Source organism: Poecilia reticulata, chromosome 9 (genome assembly GCF_904066995.2).
Source record: "Poecilia reticulata chromosome 9, P_reticulata-male-v2, whole genome shotgun sequence".
NCBI classification, from domain to species: domain Eukaryota; kingdom Metazoa; phylum Chordata; class Actinopteri; order Cyprinodontiformes; family Poeciliidae; genus Poecilia; species Poecilia reticulata.
The window spans coordinates 25,310,332-25,336,092 of record NC_088838.1 but is presented as its reverse complement, the minus strand read 5'-3'; the positions used below and the strand labels follow the sequence as shown (position 1 = coordinate 25,336,092).

The window sequence follows — 25,761 nt, the reverse complement described above, 5'->3', positions numbered from 1 at the left end:
CTCATGTTTCCCAATCTGTCTTTTACACGTGATTTTATCCACAATGTTACACTCCATCACAACTTCAAACCAGGTATTTTTTAATAAATGTGCGTAATTGATGTAAAGTGGCTACATTATTTTATTCATACATAACTGACAACAAAAACAACTGCAGACAATGTCAAAGTAATCCTTTATTTGTCTATAAATAAACCAGGAAAGAATGTCAGCAAACTATAACTGAGTGAAAAAAACAAAATAATTCAAACATAAAATAGTTCTTATGAAAATTTGAAATAAAGTTATTGGTCCCATTGTCTGAACTACAATGGGGATTCTGGAAACTGTATATTTCAGGTGCAATATTTGGTCAAAAAATAATTCTGGTAAATGGTGGACAGAAAGAAAATGACTCATAATAATATGTTGATATCTATTGAGACTGGCTCAATTAAATGACCCTGTGAAAACAGATTATAACTGAGAACCAATGCAGCATGTTTGAGCAAAAGTCTTACCACCAGAGTTCAATATGATTGATTGAGTTCTGACATAACACACAAAGAGGCGAGTGTTTCTTCAGATCAGTGTTTTTTTTTTTGTTTTTTTTACTTTGCTGTTGATGGTGTCACATAAGCCGAATATACATTTCAAGTAATTCAAGGCTTTCTGCCCTTCTTCCGCAGTGACTGTCCTTGTCCAGAAAAGGCAATAAATCTGTTCATGGCGTCATCCTGGGAGAAGGAAAACATATATTTAGAGAGTGTTAATGAAACCAAAACCACTTCAATGCCTTGATCTTCTGAATTAAACCTCTATGTTCAATGTATAACACTAAAAAACTGTGTGGGTTAAGTAATTAAACACTTTATAAAACGTATTTACTCACGTCTTCTACGTTTCTCCTGGGCTGAGGCCTGGAGTTTCTGATGAAGGTGATCCGGCCGACTTTAAAGTCATAGTTTGGAATACCTCTGTGATAAAACATTTAATATTAGGCTTTCAGTGATTTCCAAACTGCATAGTAGAGTTTCTGAGATTTATAAACAACAGTAAACTGTCAAAAACAAAGGTCTAAGTGCATCCATCTGTGCTACAGTTTGGCCAAATGTACTAATGTAACACTAAACCTTGCATTGTTGAGACTGAGGTGTCTGACCAGGGTAATAGGGTGAAATGTCCTTGTTTCTGCCATTTAAAAAAAAAACCTTTATAAAAAAGAGAAATTAATTTGAAAACTCTGGTGTTTTTCTGCGCTCGCTCTATTTTATTAAATCATACGTATCCAAATCTGGAATCTACTCTCATACTTTTTAAGATTACACTTGCAGTGTAAGTGTTTACACTGTTTACTGGTAAATGGTGGACAGAAAGAAAATGACTCATAATAATATGTTGATATCTATTGAGACTGGCTCAATTAAATGACCCTGTGAAAACAGATTATAACTGAGAACCAATGCAGCATGTTTGAGCAAAAGTCTTACCACCAGAGTTTTGCAGTGTAAGTGTTTACACTTACACTGCAAAAACAAAAATCTTACCAAGTATTTTTGGTCTAGTTTCTAGTGCAAATATCTTTGGATACTTGAAATAAGACAAAACTAACACAAAAGTAACTTTTTAGCAAGATTCAGAGATTGTTTTAAGTAAATAATTTCACAATATTGACAAAAATGTACTTGTTCCATTGGAAGAATAAGGTTTTGTTAGCTCCAGTGGCCTCCACCTGAGGGTAGTTAGACAGGAAGGAGGGCCACGAGGGATGGGGAAGACATGTGGCAAATGTCACCAGGCCGGGAATCGAGCCCACGACCACCGGCATGAGGACCAAGGCCCCAACACATGGGCCGTGCCCTGCCCCTGCGCCACCACAGCACCCCATAACAAGACAAGTTATAAGTTAATTTATCTGCCAACGGAGCTAGTACTTTTTCATCAATATTAAGGAATTATTTACTTAAAACAAGCTCCTATATCTTGCTGAAAAGTTACATTAAAGTTAGTTTGTCTTATTTCAAGTGTGCTAAGATGCTATGATATTTGCTCTATAAACTAGACCAAAATTACTTAGTAAGATTTTGTGTTTTTGCAGTGTAAACTTGACTTTCTGGATGCTTTTCTTCTGTCAGTGAGATTGACAAAACTAGTTTTGAGCAACAAAAGTCTTTGGGTGTCTGAAATATGTGTTACCTTGGTCTTTTCTCAAGCTCTTTGAAAATATTTTACAGTGAGCAGAAACGCCATAATGCTGTGGATTTGTTTATTAATGTGTGCATGTTTTCACCTTTTGATGTCGCTCGCAGTTAGAGGAGCAGGACTGGGTTCAATCCCCTTTGTTTTCCCATCTAGGCGATTTCCAGAGCCAGTGAAAGCCTGGCAAGACATCACAAACGATGACTCACATAGTTTCAACACCTTCACTGACATTTGGTTTGTCTGAGTTTAACCGCAGTAGGATCTCACTCTGAATCCTGTGTCCATGTCAGCATAACTACTGGCGTCTCCTTCTTCCTCCTGCCAAGAAACGAGTTTTATCTCATTGCTCAGAACATAAAACGTTCAGACACTTTCTGGGTCTTACGGTTGGTTCATCGTGGTTCTGAGTCCGTCGCTCAGGCTCTTTGTAACCCAAAGGAGCATCAAAATCCACCTGAGGTGCACAGTGATGACATGAGTGAAGCAATGAACATAATAATATTATTCATCTACTGCCTGAGATAATGATAAGAGTCTTACATTCATGTCACACTCGATGATGGATACAGCTTTGTCGGGTTTGGTTTCCATAACTCGCAGCTCGTAGATCTGAAGTAAACAGTTTTAAACGCATGATATGCAACTCAATAATGGAAAGTAATATATATTATTTTGTAATAAACATTTTTACCTTTTCATTGTAGTTTATGGCTATGACATCACCAGTCGTCAAGCACGCAAAGTTTCTCAGAGCGTTCTCAAGACTGCAAATATAAGAAAGACTTTTATAAAACTGCTCAGCTAAAAAAGAAAAATTTAAAAAAGCAACAGAATGGACAGATTTCATACACTGCTTTGGGGTTTGTTATATCTAGGAAGTCAGGGCTCTGTGGCTGAAACTTTGAATATGTGGCCACCATAAGGTTGACGCTTTCCACTTGAACTAGTCCGCCTTCTTCCAGGAGAAGATTCTGCATCATCTGCAATGAAAGACAGACACATATTTAGATGTCAGATACATATTTAAAGTACTGATAACTTTAAATATGTATTTTTGTTGTGTTTTTTTGTTGTTAGAAGTTCAAACAATAAAAAAATGAATCTATGATCTGGGATTAAATGAATATTTCTAGGAACCTTTAATTTACTGTTGTACTTGCTACAAGTTGCTTTTACTTACACAGAACAAATATTCATCCATGAACTAGCACAAAAAATTCATGCGCCTTCCCACAAAAGAAAATATGGTAAAACATATGGTTGACCACTCGGTGTGCTATTTGATTTCCTCCTCACCCAGTGTGGAAGGTAACAGATTCCTTCATCTGCCACAAACTCCAGAACTCCACAGTGGGTCATCCTGTCTGAGTTCTTGTTGGTGAGTTTGAACAGCATTGGATAGGTGATGTTAAGCCTGCCTGTTCACATAAAAACATCAGAAAAATGAGAAACATGGAGGATCATGAAACAAAATGGAGGAAAACAAGAAGTGTTTGGTTTGACTTGAACTTACTGAGCTGATCAAGCGCAGAAGGTGGCATAATTACTAAAGGAAAAAAGAGAGAAATTGTAAATGTTTGCACACACACAAAAACACACACACAAAATAATCTCTTTAAACAATATTAAAAAAATAAACATGACAGTATGAAAAAAAAATCTGATTTGGATTAGGATTTGAGATTTCTTTTTGGTTTGTAAATATAATCTTGGTGTTGAATCCATAATATAAAAGTAATTTAGAAAAAAGACAAAGTAGAAAATAAATATGTAATATTTAACTCAACTTTAAAATTATATATATATATATATATATATATAAAATTTTATTCATGAACTAGCACAAAAAATCCATGCGCCTTCCCACAAAAGAAACTATATATTGTTTCTTTTGTGTGTGTATATATATATAATTTTAAAATTGAGTTAATGTGACTGCTAAATTAATCCTAAACCTCTTCCAAACCCTAAAATTAGTACAGTATTACTAGGATTTCTAACTAACTTATATGATACATTGTATTTCTGCCAATTATGTGTGAAACAGCACACGTTGATAACAGTGATGATGCACTTTTTAAATCCTTCTCTGGTGACACTCACTTTTGCCTCCTTTCTCCACATCGGAGCGGTCGTTGGGTCCAGCCAGCATGGACACCGAGTAGCAGCGGTACTGAGTGGAGAAGCGGTTCGGAAAGCCCCGGGCCATCGGGTGGTCGAACACATGATGGAAGGAAAACTGTGGAGTTCAAACACGATCTGTTAACTTACAAATAAAACAATTTTCAGTGTTTCACATCGGGGAACGACTTTAACTTCATGATGACGGAGCATCTTTCTGCTCTGCGCCAGTGTTGTTGTTAGCCGCTAGTTAGCCCAACTGCTAAAATTACAACTTTTTGTACATATTTAGCGCCACGGAGAGCAGTAGAAACTCCTTGCTTACCATAGTGACGTCGTCAGGTCTTGGTTGGTAAAAAGGTTTAAGTTAAAGTGACCGTTTCAGGTTGTTTTTGTTGGTTCTGCGTCCTCTTGTTTTCTTCCTTCTCCTGGAAGTGTTCGAGCTGACAGGGGGAAATGACGTCTTCTTGACCGATAGCCAATCAGAGTAGGTATGAGCAATGACGTATCACTCCCCACAGTGGTGTTTACTTCAAAATAAGCGTTCGACTCAAAAGCTAAAATATTAGAAAACAAACGTTTAGTTCCTAATTAGATATGAAAAAGCAAATAAAGATAACATTTATCTGTTATTAGCAGATCTTAAATGTTATTCTTGTAAATACCTATTTCCAGCAAAGTATATTTTAATAATTTAACAGTTTTCCAGACGTAAAACAATATTAATAAATAAATAAATGGTTTGTGGAGAAAATGTATTCGAACTGTAAAATATTAAGTACATGTTGAAGAACAGGACAGATAAATGATTTTGCAAACAATTCAATTAACAATATATTTTATGTATCACATAGGGAATTTAAATGTCATATTATCTCAGTATGTGATAACGTAGGATGTCCGATAACAGTCTATCCAGCGAATCTGAAGATGCCTCTGACTGAAGACAGTTGAAGTAAGACAGTCTCATGACTTCTAAAAATAATTTTTGATATGTACACCTTTTTTATGACAACTTATTGTAACATAGTTACTTAATTGTGCCACAAAATGGCACTATGTGGTTGAAAAATACATAACATCGCCTGCTGAAATCTCGGCCTGAAACCCAGGCAGAGACATTGGACTTTGGTCCTGCTCTGCCTCCATGAAGGCTTCGATTCTACTCTTTGGGGATTAGAGGTCATATATCTGGTATTATTTGAGTTTTTGAGATGTTAGTCAGGGTTGTAAAAATAAAACAAAGCTGTTGCCATGTCTACACATAATAAAAACAAATCCAAACATCAAAAATTCCACCTGCAAAAATCCAAAAACCAGAGGGATTAACTCCAAAAAAGTAATTCCTGAATCAAAAAAATAATAAAAAACATGTCAGGACTAACGTCAACAGCGCAATTACAGAATAACTTAAAAAAATTTTATTAAAATATTTGTAACTTCTAAAAAATAGCGATCTATGCAGTATATGCAATTAATAAATAAAAAATACGGTACTGATAATAAAAAATACTTTATGTGCAATTCAAATAATGTAATATATAAATAAATCATACAGTAGCCTTTGTCACATCAAATGTTTTATTAAGTCTTATGAAGACCAATATTGCGGTACAAGTTTTTTACAGCAGCAAGCACACTGAAAAAGTCCGTGCAGAACTGGAAAAATTATATTCCTTCCTACAAAACTCAGACTTTACATACACAACACAAAGCTGAGAAAAGTAGATGTGGTGCTGTTGTAGGTACACAATAAAAACGTTGAATAAAACAACCCAAATCGTTTTGGGGGCGGGCCAGGCGGTCTCATCTCGGTCTCTCTGGTCAGAAGTTCATCTCTCATTTCTGCTCTGGCATTTAAATCGGAGGCCAGAGTTTGGCGACTTCCTGGTGTGTGGCCTCAGGTAACCACTGGCAGTATGCAGACAACAGAACTGCAGCGAGGAGAAAAGAAACAGATTTATAACAATCAAATCACAGAAAAAACAACAAGCCACATTAATTTCTCACATTTATCTTCAGTCTTCCAGATAGAATGGAGAGCATCTCTGCTGTCAACCCTTCTTGAAACCAGTGGTCCCAGTAAAGCCTCCGTCCTGGGCTGGAGTCTAAGAAAGCAAGGATGCAACAGTGAGAGCAAATAATGCAGGATTCTTTCTCAAAAGTTCAAACCTTCTGAGTCTAACACGTGTTCAGGTAATTTCTAAAAGATGGAAAAAGTTTAAAGAGCCAATATTTGACTGTTAACTCTTTTAAACAAATCTCAGACTTTACTAGAGTGCATGAGAAAACTCTCAAACCACTTCAACTACAGGATCTACTGATATCAGTAGCCAGACTCCGTGTCATTTCACTGTTCAGACCTTCGTTGTTTCTAATATATTAACATAAAATTATTTTTATCAGAGCAAATAGAAATATTCAACAACTTTCTAACTTTTACTAAAACAGCTGCAAATGCAGTTAAATGTGATATTAAAATAAATTAAAAAGTCTTCACCTGGTAAGTGCTTTTGAAATTAGATTGACCAGACAGCAGAGTAGCTCTAGTTTCTTTTTTAACCCTATAATTAGAATAAGCTAATAGTTATGCCTATTGTTTCATATTCTGGTAATAACAAATAATCCCATGTGTGAGGAAAACTTACTTTGCCCAAGTTTTCATCATGATGGAGGGGTTTGACAGAAGGTGGCCCGTGTTTTTCTTTAGCTTGGGACAAACCTGTTAAACACATAAAGCAAATGTTTGTTCAGGTTGAATAGGAATGCTTCAATTTTAATCAGGTGTAATACTGAAAATGTTTATTTCTTCTAATGTTATTTTAAGCTGAAAACTCAGAGGAGACACAAGGATGGGGGAATAAAGATAAAATACTTTCACTGTATCTCTTTCTACGCATTAAAAAACTTCCTCTTTCACACCCATCCGTAGTTTGATTAATAAAAATCCACTGAAAAGCTTCAAAAACAGCTTTTGACTTTGACTAGAATTACATAAGACCATCAGAGATTTAAAAAGCACAACTTATTTTAAAATAACATATTAGTTTTATTTATTAGATCCAGGATTGTAATTTGTGACATGTCTGACTAATTGTGTGCATTTTATATGTTAACATACAAATATTTTTGTATTTCATCAACTGGACCCTGGAAAGATTATTAAGCACTTTGGTGGAAACTAATGAGGATCCTAATAAATAAACTAACAAGTATAAATTTACTTTTAGAAGAAAAACATTTTTTTAATGGCTGAAAGGGTTTTTTATTTTGAACATGCAAGGTTTTGGCTGACAGCGATGGCATGTGGTTCATACATTGGAAGGGTTTGGTGTAAAGCAGATAAAACGGACCGAGATGCAGCAGTACCTGTCCCTCCAGAAGAAACCTGGCAAACAGCTTGTAGCGGTCCAAACCTTCAGGATGCTCCGTCTCCACCGCCGGCAGCTGCCAACCCACCCGGACTGACGGACACACACACACACAGGAAATGAACAAAAGCTCAAGAAGACGCCAACATTTGCTGCTCTGCTGCAAATTTACGTACAGAATGTGCTCGATCTGTGGCATCTGATGGTGCCGGCGGAGGAGCAGAACCACGGCGCCGGTGAGTCCAGAGGAGGGCTGAAGTGGCAGTACTGAGGCAGGAGCTCAGGGACCCAGTCTGCTTCTACCGCGGAAACACCTGACAGGAAAAATGTTGTCAGACGATGTTACGAGAAAAAAGATGTTCCCTCTGAACTGTTTCTACTGAGGCTGAAACGAATAATCAGATTAATCCCGATTAGTCAATTTTAAAAATAATTCAGCAATCGATTAATTAACTTTAACTGGAGAATACAGATTTAAAAAAGAAAAGTGCTGAAAAAAAAATATTCATAGGCCTGTCACAATAACAAATTTTGCTGGATAATAAATTGCCCCAGAATTTAAGGCCATAAATAATAATATTGCTCATGGTAATGCAATTACAAATCCTCATAGATCAATAAAATTTAAATCCTAATGACCATTTAACACTGAAACTGGAAGACATTTTAAATATACAAAATAAATGAACAAAACAACAGAAACAACAAATAAAATGAATTATGAAGTCTAAAAAAAAGTCCTTCAAAAAAGGGATATTTGAGATTTATGACTTTCATCATCCAGTTTTTGGCAAAAAGAGAAAAACGATAAATCATGCAAATGGAAGTTATTGAACTCGTTTTAATCTATGGGATTAATTGATTTATTGCTCATAATGAAAAGCTCACATATTCAGCAGTAATTAAGCCAAACTGCAAGAATAAATACATTTTGCATTCAAGATAAAACACTTTTTTCTCCAGTTTAGGCAATAAAATGCTTATTTTATTATTGAAAAAACTGAGATTATAAACACAAATAATTTGTCTAACCCCGTTTTCTTTTGTCATACTTAACCAGATCTTTAAAATGCTGAATCTGTAAAGAATCATAGGAACGTCTGAAACTTAAAAACCAACTGATCCCAGATCAGCCCTGTGGTGTTTCTTTACCTCTCATGTACATTTTGGAAGTCTCCATGATCTCCTGATAGACCACAAACTCTGGCAGCTTTTTGAACAAAGCAGAATTTGGATGAATGAACACTGGATCATCCATCAGCGGAGTCTGCGTAGAAGAAAAAACAGATAAAAGTGACAAAATGAAGAAAATAACATGACAAAACTCTCTGGCAGTCCAGGCTGCAGGATCTGCTCACCTTGTATGCATTCTTCCACTTCGGGTCCAGCATGTCTTCTGCTTGGACGCGTCTCGCCAGGTGGTCTCCCAGTCCGGCCAGGACAATCTGCCGCAGACAAACCACCTGGTGTTCGGTGGGTGGAGTCATCTTAGGATCCACAAATACGCCCACCTCCGGACACACTGCGTTCACTGCGAGGAGGGAAAAAACAGCGATTTCTGGCTCAGTCTCTGTCGCAAGTTTGTGTTACTTGTGCATGTGTGAGGAAAGGTGTGTTTCTGCACCTGCGTTGGTAAGTTGACCTCTGAGCCTCCTGATCTCCACCATTGCTTTGTATCTCAGTCCGTTTTCCTCACAGAACTTGGGAGTGCAGCCAGCAAACTCACAAGCACCAACAGCACCTGCAGTCCGGCGCAACAGAGCTACAGTAAGACTTAGTGACATGTGGAGGTCCTTCGTTTCTGTGGCCAAATAAAGAGCGCAAAATTCGTCGCAGAACAGCAGAGGGCTGGGCAATAAACAATAAATATTGTGATCAATATTGATCGAAAATATGTCTGATAGAACGTTCAATAATTCCACTGGACACTGACCCAGAACCACACAGCGTTCTGGAGAAGTAGGCAGAGGAAAGACTTTAGCTGTTGGTGGAATCAACTTACTCATTCAATCTTTGGTTACCTAGCAACAACCTGTGGAGTAACCTGCTGTGGTTACCTAGCAACAGCAGCAATTTAAGGTTTTGCCACTGTGCCTCATAACTGCTTAAAAAAAACAACAGCTTGGAGTGAAAACTGTGGATAAAACAGAAAAGGTCACGCCACCAATTTAGAAGAAGTCAGATATTTAAAACAAAAACTAATCAATAAATATTAATAGACTATTACTATTTTTTCCCGCCTCACTATTAGCCTGGAAACAACCGGAGCCTTGGTTTACACTCTTTGCTTCGTCCAGAAAGCCTGGACTCTTGGCTATCAAGAAATTACTTCCTGGAGACGGGAGCTCTACTGAAATTGCTATAAAATTTTACCAAATTGCTAACGTTTAGCCGTGATGTATGCAATGCGCCAGTTTGACGTTATGATGTTTATCAGAAATCACCTGCGCTGTGAACCACCAATCTCCACAGCAAAGAGAGAAGAGCCGAGCCGAGCAAGATGGCTGTTCATGTCAATTCAATATTTGGAACCGTTCACATCCACCGCTGCTAAAACTACGGGCAGACTTTAATTATAAAACAATGCAGAAAAACGACATCATTGATTTTCTGTGCTGAAATTCTACCAGAGTAATCCATGTGAATGGGAGAAATTCCATTAGAAGGGAGATTACAATCAAGTGGAATTGGCCAGGCTAGATTTAGGCTACATTAATGTTTTTTTCTCTTTAGTCGTCTCACCCAGCATGACCATGAGATCCCCCAGCAGGAGTGAAGCACCTTGCCCCGCCCACAAGCGCCTCATCTGGGCCAGCCGAGCTCGACGCTGGGTAAGCGTGGAGCTCTCATCGTCACTGCGAGCAGGTCTGAGGAGAGATGAGAAAACAATCAGCTGCAGTTTTCTATGTGCATGATAAACAAATATCAATATGTAGTGTTATGTTACAATATTCTACCTCACACTGTATGCCCTTTTTACTAGTTTTCTAATACAATTAAATGCAAACAACAATTAGTATGAACGTCCACACCTGTCAAAGTCCTCAAAGATTTCCCGGACAGTCATGGCTGAAACCACGGCGATGATGTACGGCAAACAGTCCTGCTGCTTTCCAAGCGCCAACATCTTTGCATAACGTGGCGCCACGGGGAATGAAGCCATCGCTCTGCCCAGCGAGGTGATGGGACAGCTCAACTTCGCTCGCTGCAAGTCTTTTATCCTTATAAAACATTAACTAACAGTTAACTCAGGTATTTGTACAATGAAAAAACTTTGCTCAAGGATTCAGATCCTATGAACTCTTTCGCATTTGGTCACGTCTCGTCCTCACACTTACTGGATAGAGTTTTAGCAATAAAGAATGGACAAAAAAAAAAGTCTATAAATGTAAAACTGGTGGAGACATACTCCAAAAGAGCTCAGAGCTGTAGTCGTACCAAAATATATTTTTAAAAAATCATGGGTGTGAAGTTTTACAAGTCAGTATGTAAGAACAAATCTCAAAAAATATTGCAGAAGATAAATCTTTTGAGCAGAAATCTAATAAAAATAACTTTTAGTCTGATGATCAGTGGACATTGTAAAAAAAAAAAAAAAAAAAAAAAACTTAATTTTTTTACTACTTTGTTTTTGCCCTGGTCTTTTTTTCTGCTTGTTATGCTGCCATTAAAGTCATAAAAAATGGGAGGAGCTGGCTTTTACTGGTTGCTATGGTAACCGCCAACCGTCAATAGCAACATAACATAACTTTTAAAGCAATAACAGTTGGAAGAAAATAACCTGTTTGACTACACAAAATATGCTTAAAGAATAAATTATATTTTTTAATTCAAATAAACTAGACTTGAACTGCATCATAGATATTTAAAAAAACAATCAAAACAAATAAAATACAAAGTTTTTTTCCAACGCATTTAAAGATGTAAAAACGGTGGAGCTACCTTCCAGAGCGAGGCGGCTCTTCCAGAGCTCCCAGTGAAACCAGTAACTCCTCTGCAGCGATCAGAGCCTCGGTGGACGGAGGCGTGGGAAAGGGAAAATTAACCACCTGCAAAACCAGAAATAAAAAAATATGCCGTTTTCTGCTTTCCTCTGTTTTTTCCCTTTAAAACATTATTTGTCTCCTTGCAGACCTTCTCGATGTTGAGATCCTTCATCTGCAAAATCAGGTCCTCTACGGGGCGGCGAGTGATCTCTGCCTCAGAAAACTGACTGAAGTCTCCAAAAACCGCAGAGGAATACAACCTGCGTTGTTAAACCAAGAAAAAATATGAAAATAATAGATAAAAATACACTAAAGAAGCAAGTTATCAGTTAATTAGTTAATCTAAAGTGGACTGATCTCATTCATAGACAAACAACTTTGTTAAAAACCAGAGTACTCTCTTGTATCTGGAGAACCATATTTTGATAACATAATGTGGTAAATTACATTAAAAAACACTCATTTTTAAATATTTTTTGTGTCCGCTGTATTAAATGCTGACTGAATAAAGAAGAAAATTGTGGTTTTCATACATTAGACATATATGAAACATAACACAACAAGAACCTGTTAGGTTGCTAAGTGGAAATATACAAGATGAAAAGAAGAAAATATGTGAAACATTAAGGCTCCAATGTTGTTCATGCAGAAGTACAGTCATTGCTTTCTCTTGAAGGATTGCTAAAACTTCCCTCCATTACGTGCATTAACAGTCCTCAAAACCAACTGTGCTTATTGAGCGCCATGTTATTTTCCATCGTTATAATTTTCCTGCATTATCTCACCTTCGGGGGGGGGGGGGGACACTTCCAACGGCCCTCGACCGACAGGGGGCCCACAAAAAATATTTTTATATTTATATTTTACAGAAATAGAAAAAAGGGGGCCCTGTCAATTAATGTTATTGACTTTTTAAAATTGTTTTTAGCAGTAAATGTTTCCCCTCCCAGCCAGACCGAACAACACACATCCATATTTTCCCTGAACCCCCATGGACCTGCATGACATGGTTCATTCCTGCTTGGCTCGACAGTGACGTGTTCAGTAGCAGTCGGTACAAGACAAGAACGACTGTGGCAGTTACTGTGCTGCTAAGAAAAATAATAAAGTCGGGCTTTCCATAAAATAGAGAAGTAAGAGAGAGAAATAGACAAGAGTGTGAATTTGTATTAGCTTTTCTCTGAGAGGTGAGTAGACTGATCTGTGAACTATCCTGGGCCACGGGATGCTACCTTTATGGAAGGTACATGGTGTGTGTGGTTTTTCCTAGGAACATCCTTTTGATTTGTATGTGCTGTGTAAAGTGCATGGAATATGGCTGGCATATTCCTGTGAGTGTTGGTGCTCTGCTTGAGTTGGGCTCAAGTGGAGCTTGAGTGTCCTGTTATGTGCTGTGTTTAGTAGGGGGACCAGGAAGGCAGAGAAGAGGGAGTAACAGGAAGGGGGAATGGTTAGGGTGAGATTTTGGAGAGGGGAATGGTTAATGTTAGTGTAAAGTGTAGGTAAAGGGTTAATGTGGTTCTGTGTGTGGGGGGGTTAGGACTAGGGCTACATGAGGGAGATGGTTAGGGTGAAGATGCGGTGGAGGTTAAAAAAGATAGTTTGTAGTAAAGGGTGGTGGACTTAACTGCAAAAAAATGCAAAAACAAACTGGAGGAGGTCAGAAAACGGGGAGTGGTGGGGGGCTAGGATCGATCCCAGGACCTCTGGTATCAGAGGCGGTTGCTTAAGAAGGTTCAAGTGTTAAAAGATTGAAAAATAAAAAATTCAAAAGTGAAAGGGTTAGGTTAGGGCAGGGTTCGAAAATGCCCTTTTCTTGGGTCACAGACAGGGGTGCTGTACAGGGGGAGAAGTTATGACAATTTAACTTAAATTTTTTGTCATGGGGCTTCCTGGCGGCACCCCTGTTCATTGCACATCAATATTTTTTGTATGAGAAGTTGTCGCTACTTCGTAATGCTGAATGAGCGCTATTGAGGCGATAGCTTAAGGAGCTTGTCGAGTGTTTATATTTCAAAACAGAAGCGCTTAAAGTACATTTTGCATCCCACTCTGTTTAGACAGTTTTTCTTTTCCGCTATGATACGACACCGCCATCTTTAATTAGCAACTCACTCTGCTTTTAGACCAGCGGCGCCCTCTGCTGGATGGCAGCCAAAGTACAACAATAAAAAAGGTCTAAGGTACCGCATGTAAATAATCGTTTATTTTCCGTGACGTGAGCTAAGCAAAGGTAAGTGAGCTAACTGTGCAATGCTACTGTTAGCTCACCAAAGGATTGTGTTTAAATAAATGGATAAATGGCTAAAGGCCGGGTCTTTGAAAAGAAAACCTGAAAATACCGGTGGAAGGTAACTCTGGGTGAGTTGCAGAACTTTTCTTGAACACTATTATGATACGTATGTGGCATGTGGCTGAATGCGACATACTGGTGACAAGGCAGTGAACAAAGCTGTGGCCCACTCTGACTAACTGCATCTTAACACCAAAAATAAATTTATTTATCTGCTGCCTGAAAGGAAATATTTGTTTTTGCCAATGCAACTTAAGTCTATTTTCTTTTATTACACTTCTAATTTACAAATCGAGTGTTTGTCGAAATGTTATTAATGCACACAACACTTGCAGTAAATAACTTTTTTGATTTCCATGTATTTTCTATTATTGGAAAACTTAGAATACATACTTTCAGAATCTGTAAATAACTCAAAATGCCCCATGTAGTAGTTCGTGGTTTTATCTGGCCAGTCACATTTACAAAACAATGCCACCCTTCCCTTTAGGAGGAACAAAGACAATGAGTAAACAGACTAATGTTTTAATTTCAAGTTCTATATATTAAGATGCTGTGTTATCACTGGGAAATTTTCACATTAGGCAGTTCTGGGCCTGAAAAAGTTTGGCAAAAACTCAGGTCTAAGCCGACATTGTTAGTTAATCGGCTGTAACAAAGTTTAATCTAATGAAACATTGATTAACAATCAATCTTGAGTCGACTCATTGTTTGAATCCCTAAAGTCGACACACCACCAGGGCAACAGCGTCAAACAGCTCTGACCTGTAACAATGTCCGGCTTCGGTTCGTCCGGCTCTTCCTGCCCTCTGATTGGCTGAGGCCTGAGACGTCCATGAGACTTTGAAGGACGACACGCCCGTCACTCTGTCGTAGTAACGCTTCTTAACCCGGCCGCAGTCGACAACATATTTGATGCCAGGAATGGTCAACGATGTCTCTGCGACGTTGGTGGCTACGACACAGAGACGAGTGCCAGGTGGAGGAGGCCTGAACACCTGTAGTCATGAAAACAGACTTCGTTTGTCACAGAAGCTTCTCCTGGAATTACGCCAAGTTTCTCGAAAAGGTCTTTTGCTGTAGTGGTTTTGTAGTGATTTTGTGTGTTTTGTCATCAACAAATGATAAAACTAATGGTGTTTGCTTCTCCACAGTTAACCTGAAATTGATGGTAGAGGTGGAGAAACCTCCCCATAGTAACAGAGAAACTATACACACTGTACAGAAAGCGCAAATGCATTGTGGAGGATAGAAGACAGGAAAGCGGCTCAGGAAACCAGTTTGATTTCTGCTTTACAGTGGAATAAAGTCAGGAATATTTTTGTAGATCCAGGAAACCATCATGTGCTGCTGCCTTTGTCATTAAACTAGTCAATGACTTAAAGGAGAAAAATTTGTGTTAGAAGTGCTTTTTTTTATTTTTATGTCAAAATTTTTTATGTTTCTCTCTTCAGGGACTAACTTCTGAACATTACAGTGTCTTACCTTAGCTTGCTGCTCAGGAGCCAAGAGGGAATACAGCGGGAGAACAAACAGAGGAATGGACGGGTCGGCCTTACATTCTGCAAAAACAAAACACACAGCAACATTCTGCTTAAAACGTCACAGTTTGCAGTTTTTATAACAAGATGTAAAAGTTATAAAACATCAAAAGGAATTTTGGTTTTACAATATATTGTGGTTAAAATGCAACAGAATTATATTGCGACTCCTTTCTGAACTAAAAGTGTTACAAGGTGGCAACCTTAAATAGCTGAAGCTACTTTTACAGTATCAGATAAAAACACATTAAAAATAAACTCAGAGGGAAATTTAACCCAATCTTTTCAATCCCTGAATAAATTAGGAACTTCAGACACCAAAACAATGTTCCTTAAACAAAATATATATATATATTAGAAGTTTCCTTTATGGCCCATCTAAGCCTCACTCAGCCTGGCCGTTGAAAACCATGAATTTACCCGACTCGGTTGGATCGTCCCCGATCTCCAGGTCCGAGCCTCCGTCCTCCTCATCACCGATCCCGGCCTCTCTGTCCTCGTCCCCCTCGTCCACCGGCAGGGCGGAGTAGTTATCCAGGTCGATCCGAGGCAGAGACTGGAATCAGAGTTAAAACCACTGATTTTAAATGATTGGCCTAAAAAGTACTAATCAGCCATTGGATAGTTTCCTATAAGCAAACTTTATTAAACTGCTGAAACATTACTGCAAGTCCGCATAGAAATAAATGTGATATGAAATTAGGTTATCAAAACAACGCTGGAGACAAAACCTGCTGTAAGCAATATTGTAGCAAAAAACATTTTAGAGAATTTGACAGATTTAATAGGAAATATTTCTAGCAAATGATTAATTTATAAATACAATGGATACTTTAAAATGTCAGAAAATGTGAAAACAAAATAAGATATAAATGAATGAGGTAAAATGTTGTTTTTAGAAAGGGAATATTAAGCTGTGAGTGGCGTAGATCTTTGCAAACCCATTAGAAAATAAATTCAGTTTTTATTGCAGGTAAACTCACAACATTTTTCTTCTGTTTGGCCTTCTTAAATTTCCTCATTGCCTCAGCCGTGTCCGCTTCCTCGTCTTCAGCTAAACATAAAAAACAAGTAAATTCAGAACAGGAAGAAACGTTCTCCCTGATCGATGATTACTGGATGGCCCACTCACCAGCGGCCGTGCTGCCCTTCCTGAACGGAAACGCTTTCCTGAGTCTCCTGCAGAGGCTGTGGACCTCAGCCTGACCCGTCAGAAACACCAGGATCCCTCCTGAGCGACACAAACAGCTTTAATAGATTTACACTCATAATTATCAGCGCAGACACTGAAAGCAGAGACAGAAAACATACCGGGAGGCAGCATGCGGTGGATTTTGCAGGTCTTCTGAAAGGCTTCTCCGGTGTAATCCTCCAGCGGAGTTCGTTTGTTGAAATGGATGGTGACCGGGAACTGTCGGGCATCCACCTTGATGACGGGCGGCGGCGTCCGAAAGAGCTTCTGGTTTTCTGTGAAGTCCTCGACGCGCAGAGTGGCCGACATGATCAGCAACTTCATGGGCATTCCTTTCTGCAGACAGGCACGGAGAAAAGCAGACGTGAAGCAAATCTAGGAGAAAAAGCTTTTTATTTTTACGTTGTGCATCTAATTTATTTTTGCACTGATTCCTGATGCAAACTGATCTGAAAGGTGAATCTGCAAACACTGGGTAGAGAAAATTTGGAGAAAAATAATTCAATATAGAAGCACTGCAGGGCCTGATGTGATCACTTTAGAAGATGATTAATTCCTCTAAATGATTCACACAAACATAAAAACTTTTCCCACCTTGTTTCTCAGAGGGACGATGCGGGACAACAAGCCGATGAGGATGTCCGTGTAAACGCTTCGTTCATGGGCTTCGTCTATGATTATCACACTGTATCTCTGCAGCAGAAAATCCTGCAAAGCAAAACAAAAACATGGAAAATACAACAAATATTAATTTAATTTTGAACTTTCCTTATGGTGATGCTAATCATATGTGTGTTTAACACAGAACAAAGGAAATTAAACTGAGACGCACAGAGTATAATTATTGCAAGTTATCTTAAATGTCCGCAAACGCTAAAAATGAACAAATAAATGAGCAAATAAAACAATAAAACCTTCTGGATCTCCTTCAGCAGAACACCGTCTGTCATGAACTTGATCTTTGTGTCGCTCGTCACGTTGCCTTCGTATCGAATCTGGTACGACACGACTCTGAGCAAACAAAAATACATAAATTATTATCAGTAAAACAAAAAATAAATCAGTTTAGTATCTGAAGCGAGTGAAATATTTAACTTACTGGGAGGGAAGGTTCATCTCTTTGGCCACTCTGTGCGACATGCTGACAGCTGCGACTCTCCTCGGCTCTGTGATCCCAATAATCCTGCTGCCACTGGAGGAAACAAACAGATTAGGAGAAAATTTCAAAATCTAAAAATTCTACAATTTAACCAACTTTTAAGCAAAAATGCACAAAAAATGTTACAAAATCCAAATCCAAAGGTTTTAAATATGGAAGTAGTAAAATCTAGAAACTGTAAGGGATGAAAGTGAGCAGATGGACAGATAGAAGGACAAAGAAACAGACGGAAGAATAGAAATAAGATGGATGGAAAGAGAAAGCAATGGACTGTTGTACAAGCGGACACAACGTTTATGAAAACCGTTATCGATTAATGAGTTATTCTAAAGTTCACCAATCTTATCGATCAACTAATCAGGGCATTTTCTTAAAAACGTAAGTTTTTTTGTGTCGTTTCTCTTCCCCGTTCTGGAATAGCCGCCATCTTTATTCCTGTATTAACTGGCTCAGCTACGGTGCCCTCTGCTGGATGGCGGCTAAACTACAACAACAGAAGGTCTAATCAAACGTTATTAATCGATTGGAGCAAATTTTAACCTAATAAACCACTAATCAACAATTAATCTAACTGTTTGCATCAGTGGTACAAAGTGTAAAAATAGTTATATTTCTCCATGTTGTTTAGTTTTTTTCTGCTTCTCTAAAATAATACAATATTTATTATAATATAATATATTCCAGAGTGACTCAGAACCCTCCTATGATGCAGCATTATGATCTTTTTTCTGGGTCAATGTCCACAGAGCCATGCAGGAATAAAATGGAGAACCTACCAGGCATAACCAGCCTCATACAGGAACTGAGGCACCTGCGTTGTCTTTCCGCTTCCTGTCTCCCCACAGATGACAACGCAGGGATTCTCCCTGACTGCCTCCATGATGACCTGCTCCTCGGCCAGCACCGGCAGCTTCAGACGAGCCCCCTGCAGCAACGGATTGAGACATGCTCAAAGCAGAGAAACAAACACAGCGTTATAAATGTGGGCAGTATGATTTCCCTCACCTGAACCTCTGCTGATCTGTCAACTGGAATAAACACAGCCGGCTCTGACGGCTTCCTGTTTTGCACCGTCTTCTTATTAGGAACCGTCTCCTTCTGTGTATCTGGATCTGCGACGTTCTGCTCCAGCTTCGCCTCCGGTTTGGTTTCATCAACATCCTTTTGTTCATTTGTCTCTACGGAGTTATTCCCTCCATCGTTCTCTTCCTCTTCCTCCTCATCAGAGGAAGTGTCTTCATCACTGCTGTCTTCTTTCTGCTGCTCTTCCTCCTCATCCTCCTCTTCTTCCCATTTTCTCTTCCTGTTTGCCCCGCTCACACTGCTGATCTTTGGACCAGAATCTCCATCTTTCGCTTCATCCAATGACCTGAAGGGAAACAAAACAATCATGCTGCTGTTGCTGTCTTTATTTGACTCTCGATCCACTGATTTTACAGATTTTGGAGATTTTCTTTTCACATCTACATTATTTCCTCAGACAGTTGTACCTAAAAGCATCTGAAATCCCAAACTGTAACATTTTAAGTCAACAAAGCAGCAATGATAGGATTCTGCTAGGGCTGCAGCTAACGATTATTTTAGTAATCGATTATTCTGGTGATCAATCGGATAAAATATTTGCACATTCTGCAGATTTTTCATTTAAGCACTTAAGTTTATTTTATGCTATTTCAGATATACATTTAAAAATACAAAAAACTGATTGATTTTTTAAAAATAAAATAAACATTTCATTGCCTAAAATGCAATAACATAATATTGCTTCAACACTAGATTTTGCCAATAATACATCAGTAATGATTGATTAGCATTATAATAAAAAGATAAACAGAGACTCCTGATTGAATAAAATAAGTCCTGACCGTAGTGCGTCTGTTTTGGAGGCCATGTTCCACCTCAGGCTCTCATAACCTTTGAACTTACTGTTTAGTTTGGTAAAGCTTGTCTCCTGTTCCCAGTTTGGATGTTGTGAACAGAAGCTTCAGTTCAGACTCTGGAAGCTGGACCTCGGCCAGTTTGGTGAGGATGTCTGCCCTCTGGAAGACAAATTAATAGAAATACGTCAGCAGGATTTGATGCAAAGACAAAAGAACGTCTCCCTGAAAACAGACCTTAACGTAACGACATTTTTAATACCAAACATTTTACAACAAAGACAAAAACATTTAAAATATTTTATAGTTTATTTTCAGGCCTTGCAAAAGCATTCCCCAGTTTGTCGTATCACATTTATAATGCATCTTATTGAGATTTTATGTTCTACATCAACACAGTGTAGGAAGTCATAAAAGTTAAATCAATATATTTTATACAATAAAATTCTATGTATTCAGTTATATTCAGTGAATTTGAATATTTTTGAAAATGTTATTTATTTCAATAACTCAATTCACCAAATGAAACAAAGACTGACGTTTTAAAGCTTTTCTAATCTAAAATTAGGATTTCACATCAGTCGTATAAGAAAAATATTTTAATGCAGAAACGTGAATTTATTGAAACTCAGGTAAACTACATGTAAAAATTGATGACACATTTGAATATTTTTTTAATGTGTGTAAATAAATCTTGTATCATTTTCCTTCCACTTTTTAGTTAAACTATGTGATAATTTATCTTGAGAAATCTCCATAAAATACAAAGACGTTTTGTAGTTGTAGTAAAACCACAAACTGTAAAAATGTTAAAGGGATATGAATATTTTTGAATCTGAATGACTACTGTTTTGAACTTCCTGAACGGCCATCTCTTTATGGATAAACTTGTGCAACGATGTTTTTTTAAATCTGTTACTTCATAATGTCACAAACATATTTAGTAGAAATGTGTCGATCTGACTTACTAGGACATTTTTACAGTGCAGCAGCTGTAGTTATCTAGCTGCTTTTGGCATAATTTAAAGTTAAATATTTTGTGAGGATATTAAACTCTTTTTCTTAGCTGTCATACACATTTAAGTTGTTGCTGTTGTCTCACCTGAGCTTTTTTCTCTTTGCGCTCCAAGACTTTTTGAAGCTCCTTTTTCTGTTTCTTCGTCAGAGGTTTTTTGGAGATCACAGGCTTTTTTTTAGATTCACCCTCTTTCTTCTTCTTGTGTTTGGAGGCTGGAAGGACCAGAGCGTTGCTGTCGTCTACACCTTTCATCCGATTCCCATCTAATGACAACAAACCCACATATATCAGTAAGGTCGCTGCTTTTTAAACAAGGAATGAATAAATGCACATCTTAACAACAGCAGTGTCTCCTACCGATTAGCTCCACCACAATATCCGTCTTCTCCTCCTTTTCTGGTTGCTGCGTTTCACTTTTCTGCCTTCCTTTCCAGTTGTGCTTCTTCCTTAGCTTTCCCATTTTAAACAAACTGGATATAGCACAAACAACAATCTCTGATACACAAACAGATGAAGCTGAGACTTTAGCAGCTCAAAAACGACGAAAGGAAAATCATTCGTCATCAAACCGCCATAAACCTTTGTGCTCTGGAACTCATTATATAATTGTTTTAAAGTCGTTAATTCTTCAGTATAATTGTTTAGAAAAAGTGAATAGAGGATAAATTAGCCACTTAAGAAACTAATGTGGAAACCTCACGTGTAAACATGTGAAGGTCCGATTGTTAAAACTGTCCCGCCCGGAACGCGAGTTACTTCGTAGAAATGTTCCGCCAAGGCAGTAAATTCAATTAAAGCAAAAATAAATTATAGAACCAAATAAAATTAAAATTACAATTAAAAGAAGAAATAATAAAAGAAGGTAGAACCTAAAAATGAAATTTAAAACAAAAAAAATCTGAAAAAAGAAAAATAAATAAATAAAAATAACATTAAAAGAAAAAAAGGAAAAATGATGGGAAAGAAAAAGAAAGCAAAAATAAATAAACTGAGAGTTTAAACAAAAAAATGAAAAGGAAAGACAAGTAGAAATGGGGACAAATAGGTGGAAAAAGAAAAGTTAAAATGAAAGAAAAAATTAAAATAAAAAGCACATTTAATGGAAAAGGTTCAGTGAATCATCAGAAATATTTTTTATAAAACATGCATAGCAGTAAAACAGTGTGGCAAAAACAAATACTTTAAAGTTTAGTTTATTATAAATTCTAAAATTTTCATTTTTATAAAATACATGTGGTTAAGAGTACAAGTGGATATAAATTTCTCTCTTTAGTCTTGCAATCTAACAACATTCAAACACTTTAATTAGGAAGAGTTACAAGTTTGCAGAATAGAAATAATATTAAATTACTAAATTCAAAAATTTAAAAGATGTTCTTAAATATAAAAAATAACTAGACATATGAGTGACTTACTTATATTTGCGACAACCAAAATATCTTAAACTAATGAAGGTTCATGATTTTATTAGCAGTTAAAAACTTCTACAAGTAATTCAGAGACAGAAAATTATTCAGACTGAAATGCTAACTACCAGACAGCTGTGACAGCATATTAGGGTAATTGTAGAAAAAAAGGAGTGAATTTATTCAAAAAAAAACTAAGAAGTGTTGAAAATAATCTCAGATATATTTTCAAAAGAAAAAAAGGGGAAATTTTGTGGTTCAAAAGTTTAAAATTTGTGAGGAAAAACTTCAGAAATGCTGAGATTAAGCTCAGGAATTAAAAAAAATAAAATAAAATAAAATAAAAAAATAACATTTTTGAGTTTGAAAAGTTAAAATTTGGTAGAAAAAAAATCACAAAACTTAAGATTAATCTCAGAATTTCTTTTAGAAAGAAGCTTGAAAATTTCTGAGTTTGAGTTTGTTTTCAAACAAAGCAAACCCAGGTTATTTTTAAACCCAGCAAATTTTATGGGTTTGCTATAAAAACCCAGAAATTTTGAGAATCTCAGGTATTTTCTATTAAATTTTTTTTAAAGTCTAAAATTTACTAGATAAGACTAAAAAAATTCAAACAAGTATTCTAAAAAACAAATTCTAATTTTGAAAGTGAAAAATTTCCTAGAAAGTACTCACAAATCTCAAGAAGTCAAACATTTTGAACTTTTGAAACTCAGAAATGTTGAAGTTTTTTTTCTTTTTCCTATCTTGACCCTAATAAAGCCGTCGTAGAAAACTGAGATTGTTTCTAGAGAAAGGAGCAAAAATACAGACTCAGTGCAGATTTTTTTGACAGTTTAACAGCTATTACATAGTTTGCAGAATACAAAGCAGTCCAGTTATATTTATGATCAAAAGAGGGTTAAGGGCTTCATCTCAGATGCTGCTGTCCTTTAAACGCTCATAATCGTTTTCTCTGAGTCCATCCCCGGCCGTGAAGCTCTCCTCCGTGGTCCGCTTGGCCTCCTTTGTCACCCTTTCGAACCTCTTCAGGAAAACGACGAGAGCCACCAGCAGAGCCCCCTGCACCGCCACAAACACCATCAGGGAGCCCAGAGAGGCCAGGGCCAGGTTGCAGTACCAGTAGTGGCAGGACTCCAGCACCTCCTCCTCGGTCAGATACACCACAGAGCGCCCCCTCAGGCTGGGAGGAGAACTGCAGTTCACCCCCAAGTAGGACGCGACGTCGGTGGTCTGACGTCTCAGCCAGGCACGCAGGTAGAGGATGCCGCAGTCACATATCCAGGGGTTGCCGTAGAGGGAGACGGAGCGCAGGGACGTCAGGTCGTCCAGCAGCCCGTTGGGGAGGGTGCTCAGCAGATTGTCATGGAGACGCAGCTCGGTGGCTCCTGTCGGGAAACTGGAGGGCATGGACCCGGAAGTGAGAGACCTGCCGCTGCAGTCCACCCGACCACCCTGACAGGAGCAAGGGTCGGGGCACGCCAATGACCTGTGACCTCCGAGTAAGAAAAGACACAGGAGCAGGTGCGTCGTCATGGTTGCCAAACTGCAGGGAAGAAACAAAAGGTCACCGAGGTCAAAGAAGCACTTGAAGTAATTCTACTCTTACTTGACTACAATTTGTGGCGAGAGACTAACATGAGAGAAATAAAGCTGTAGCATTAAACCAAAGAAAGTCGAACAATTAAATAAAAATGCACAAAAAATTTAATTCAAGACTAAATCAAAAAACTAATACGGCAAGACCTTTTGAGCAATAAGAAAGAGAATTGAATGTTTTGATCAATTTGTACAATAAACCTAACTTTATAGAATTATTGATAACTAGGACCAATTTGTTTGAATTAGATTGAATTTGACTTATTTCTGTAAGTGACTTGAGACAATATTTGTTGTGAATTGAATAATTGAATGATTTGAATTTAAACAATGTCTAACGTCAGTAATCATGGAAGGCTGCATTCAAAGTGAAGCAATATTATTTATTTCAAATTAAAATTAGCTTAAAATACATCGTCTATCCAGAATCCTTTTGAACATTAATTGTCTTATATTTTTCTCTACAAAAACTGCTCAATTCTGGCAAATCTACAGATTTTATCCCACCAGTTTATGATTTTTCAGTAATTTTGTGTTGTTTTTCTTGGGGACTGAATTTGAAAAACTTTTTAAAAGATTTTATGCTTTTAAAAATTTATTATGTTCACCTAGACAACAAAACTTTTTCCTTTCAAGTTTATGTTACTGTTAGCACTGAATATGTTACAATAAAAATATCCACTGAAGAGTAACTTATTAAATATAAAACTAAATAAAAGTTTGACGCTTACCTTCGTTTCTAGACGTCCTCTGGAGACGAATTTCCTTCTTCTGGCTGATTTTTAGAAGAAAAATGTGGCGAGTGTGACAGCTGGCTCACACTGATAAACACTGCTGTCAAGTTATGAGCCTGTGCTCACACACACGCATGCACGCACACACACACACACACTGATAATCTACAACAGAGTAAGTCAGAAGATCCTCCTAACTCCTGGAAAACAAATAGAAAGCTAATCATAGAAAAATATTTGTCATAACTGGCATTAAAACTTTCAGCAGATTTAAATTTTGCTGTTGAGTAAAATCCATAATCAATAATAGAGAGATTCCAAAAGTAAAGGTTCTCTTACTAGAGAACTGCAAATTACTAGTAACATTTTAAATGGTCAATGCTGCTTCAATTATTAGGCTTCATCTTCATGTCAGATGTGTTTTTATTACTATTTGGATGTTTACTCACATGGTGCACCTTAGATGTTATTTCCATTTAAAATTCCTAGTAGTTTTTTGTTATTTTGTTAGTTTTAGCTATAAAAACTTTTGTCTTCATCTAAAACTTTGGGTGCAAATGCCCTCCGACGCCCCCTGGTGTCAATGTTGAGTCTCTGCTCTGGTGGAAACGCGATTCTGCAAAGGCTCCCCCAGATACACTCTTTGATATCATAGAACTTTATACATTTTAATTTAAATTCTCACTTTGACATGCTCAACAATCTGTGATTATGAAAGTTTTTGTTTCTCCCGCTCAAGACAAGGATTTAAATAAACTTTAGCACTCCTCTTTAGAAATCAATCTGCTAATTATACTGATTTTACACTGCTGATTTAAGTGATTTCACATCTTTGCTTACCGTTTGTCTCATGCAAACACTCTCTGTTAGTGAAGATATATAGAAATCTTTTTAAGTTTGCAAAACATCTTAGTGTTGCTGACAAACTTTATATGAATAAATTACAGAAAATTGGATTTCTCTAGGATGCCAGACTGTTATTTTAAAGCTTTGGATATTTTAAATTGAAGCATTTTATTTCTTTGCTGTTTCATCTAAACTTTAGGTACTTTACTGAATTAGAAAGCAAGAAAAGATATTCAAATATATTTTGATTAAGTAGCTTTGGATGGTGTTTATCTATTGTTACCTTCTGCAAAAATAGAAAATCCTTTATTATAACAATCTTTTTTTATTATTGTTTTTGGTTCACAAAGTACTGCAACAGGAACGTTGGTGCAGACACTCTATATTATATCCATGCATCCTCTGCCATACGGGATGACGACGCTGTGAGCAGAGGA

General features: G+C 37.3%; 3 protein-coding genes across 3 annotated transcripts; all 3 read right to left on the bottom strand.

Moving 5' to 3' along the window:
• Positions 1–163: 163 nt before the first annotated feature.
• ufd1l (ubiquitin recognition factor in ER associated degradation 1) lies at positions 164–4,783 on the bottom strand. Its single transcript, XM_008418157.3, has 12 exons — positions 4,628–4,783; positions 4,285–4,420; positions 3,695–3,727; positions 3,478–3,599; positions 3,031–3,161; positions 2,873–2,945; positions 2,722–2,790; positions 2,567–2,635; positions 2,449–2,499; positions 2,270–2,358; positions 872–956; positions 164–716 (listed from the first exon to the last, which is right to left on the bottom strand). The coding sequence occupies exons 1-12, from the start codon at positions 4,628–4,630 to the stop codon at positions 642–644; spliced, it is 936 nt and encodes a 311-aa protein (XP_008416379.1). The 5' UTR covers positions 4,631–4,783; the 3' UTR covers positions 164–641.
• Positions 4,784–5,860: 1,077 nt separating this feature from the next.
• On the bottom strand, positions 5,861–21,508 carry dhx37 (DEAH (Asp-Glu-Ala-His) box polypeptide 37). The gene is made up of 26 exons (XM_008418158.3): positions 21,097–21,508; positions 20,824–21,002; positions 19,771–19,883; positions 18,850–19,213; positions 18,621–18,769; positions 17,785–17,877; positions 17,600–17,696; positions 17,280–17,393; positions 16,805–17,021; positions 16,626–16,724; positions 16,477–16,547; positions 15,914–16,049; positions 15,438–15,514; positions 14,718–14,950; positions 11,808–11,919; positions 11,616–11,722; positions 10,706–10,894; positions 10,416–10,540; positions 9,298–9,414; positions 9,032–9,204; positions 8,826–8,940; positions 7,850–7,987; positions 7,672–7,766; positions 6,951–7,024; positions 6,313–6,410; positions 5,861–6,236 (listed from the first exon to the last, which is right to left on the bottom strand). Exons 1-26 carry the CDS (start codon positions 21,197–21,199, stop codon positions 6,160–6,162), a joined length of 3,465 nt encoding a protein of 1,154 aa, XP_008416380.2. The 5' UTR covers positions 21,200–21,508; the 3' UTR covers positions 5,861–6,159.
• Positions 21,509–21,916: 408 nt separating this feature from the next.
• On the bottom strand, positions 21,917–23,681 carry gp1bb (glycoprotein Ib platelet subunit beta). Its single transcript, XM_081610782.1, has one exon. It carries the CDS (start codon positions 23,679–23,681, stop codon positions 23,061–23,063), a length of 621 nt encoding a protein of 206 aa, XP_081466908.1. The 3' UTR covers positions 21,917–23,060.
• Positions 23,682–25,761: the final 2,080 nt, after the last annotated feature.

What these genes read in the sequence shown, in the direction of transcription:
- ufd1l (XM_008418157.3), bottom strand. An exon ending in TCTGTTACCTTCCACACTGG is followed by an intron (nt 3,162 to 3,477) that starts GTGAGGAGGAAA and finishes CTTTCATTGCAG; the next exon opens with ATGATGCAGAATCTTCTCCT. An exon ending in ACATGGACACAGGATTCAGA is followed by an intron (nt 2,359 to 2,448) that starts GTGAGATCCTAC and finishes ATGTCTTGCCAG; the next exon opens with GCTTTCACTGGCTCTGGAAA.
- gp1bb (XM_081610782.1), bottom strand. Translation starts at nt 23,681, where the DNA reads ATGACGACGCACCTGCTCCTGTGTCTTTTCTTACTCGGAGGTCACAGG.
- dhx37 (XM_008418158.3), bottom strand. Translation starts at nt 21,199, where the DNA reads ATGGGAAAGCTAAGGAAGAAGCACAACTGGAAAGGAAGGCAGAAAAGT. An exon ending in TATGAGGCTGGTTATGCCTG is followed by an intron (nt 17,878 to 18,620) that starts GTAGGTTCTCCA and finishes TGTTTCCTCCAG; the next exon opens with TGGCAGCAGGATTATTGGGA. An exon ending in GGACGATCCAACCGAGTCGG is followed by an intron (nt 15,515 to 15,913) that starts GTAAATTCATGG and finishes TTGTTTTTGCAG; the next exon opens with AATGTAAGGCCGACCCGTCC.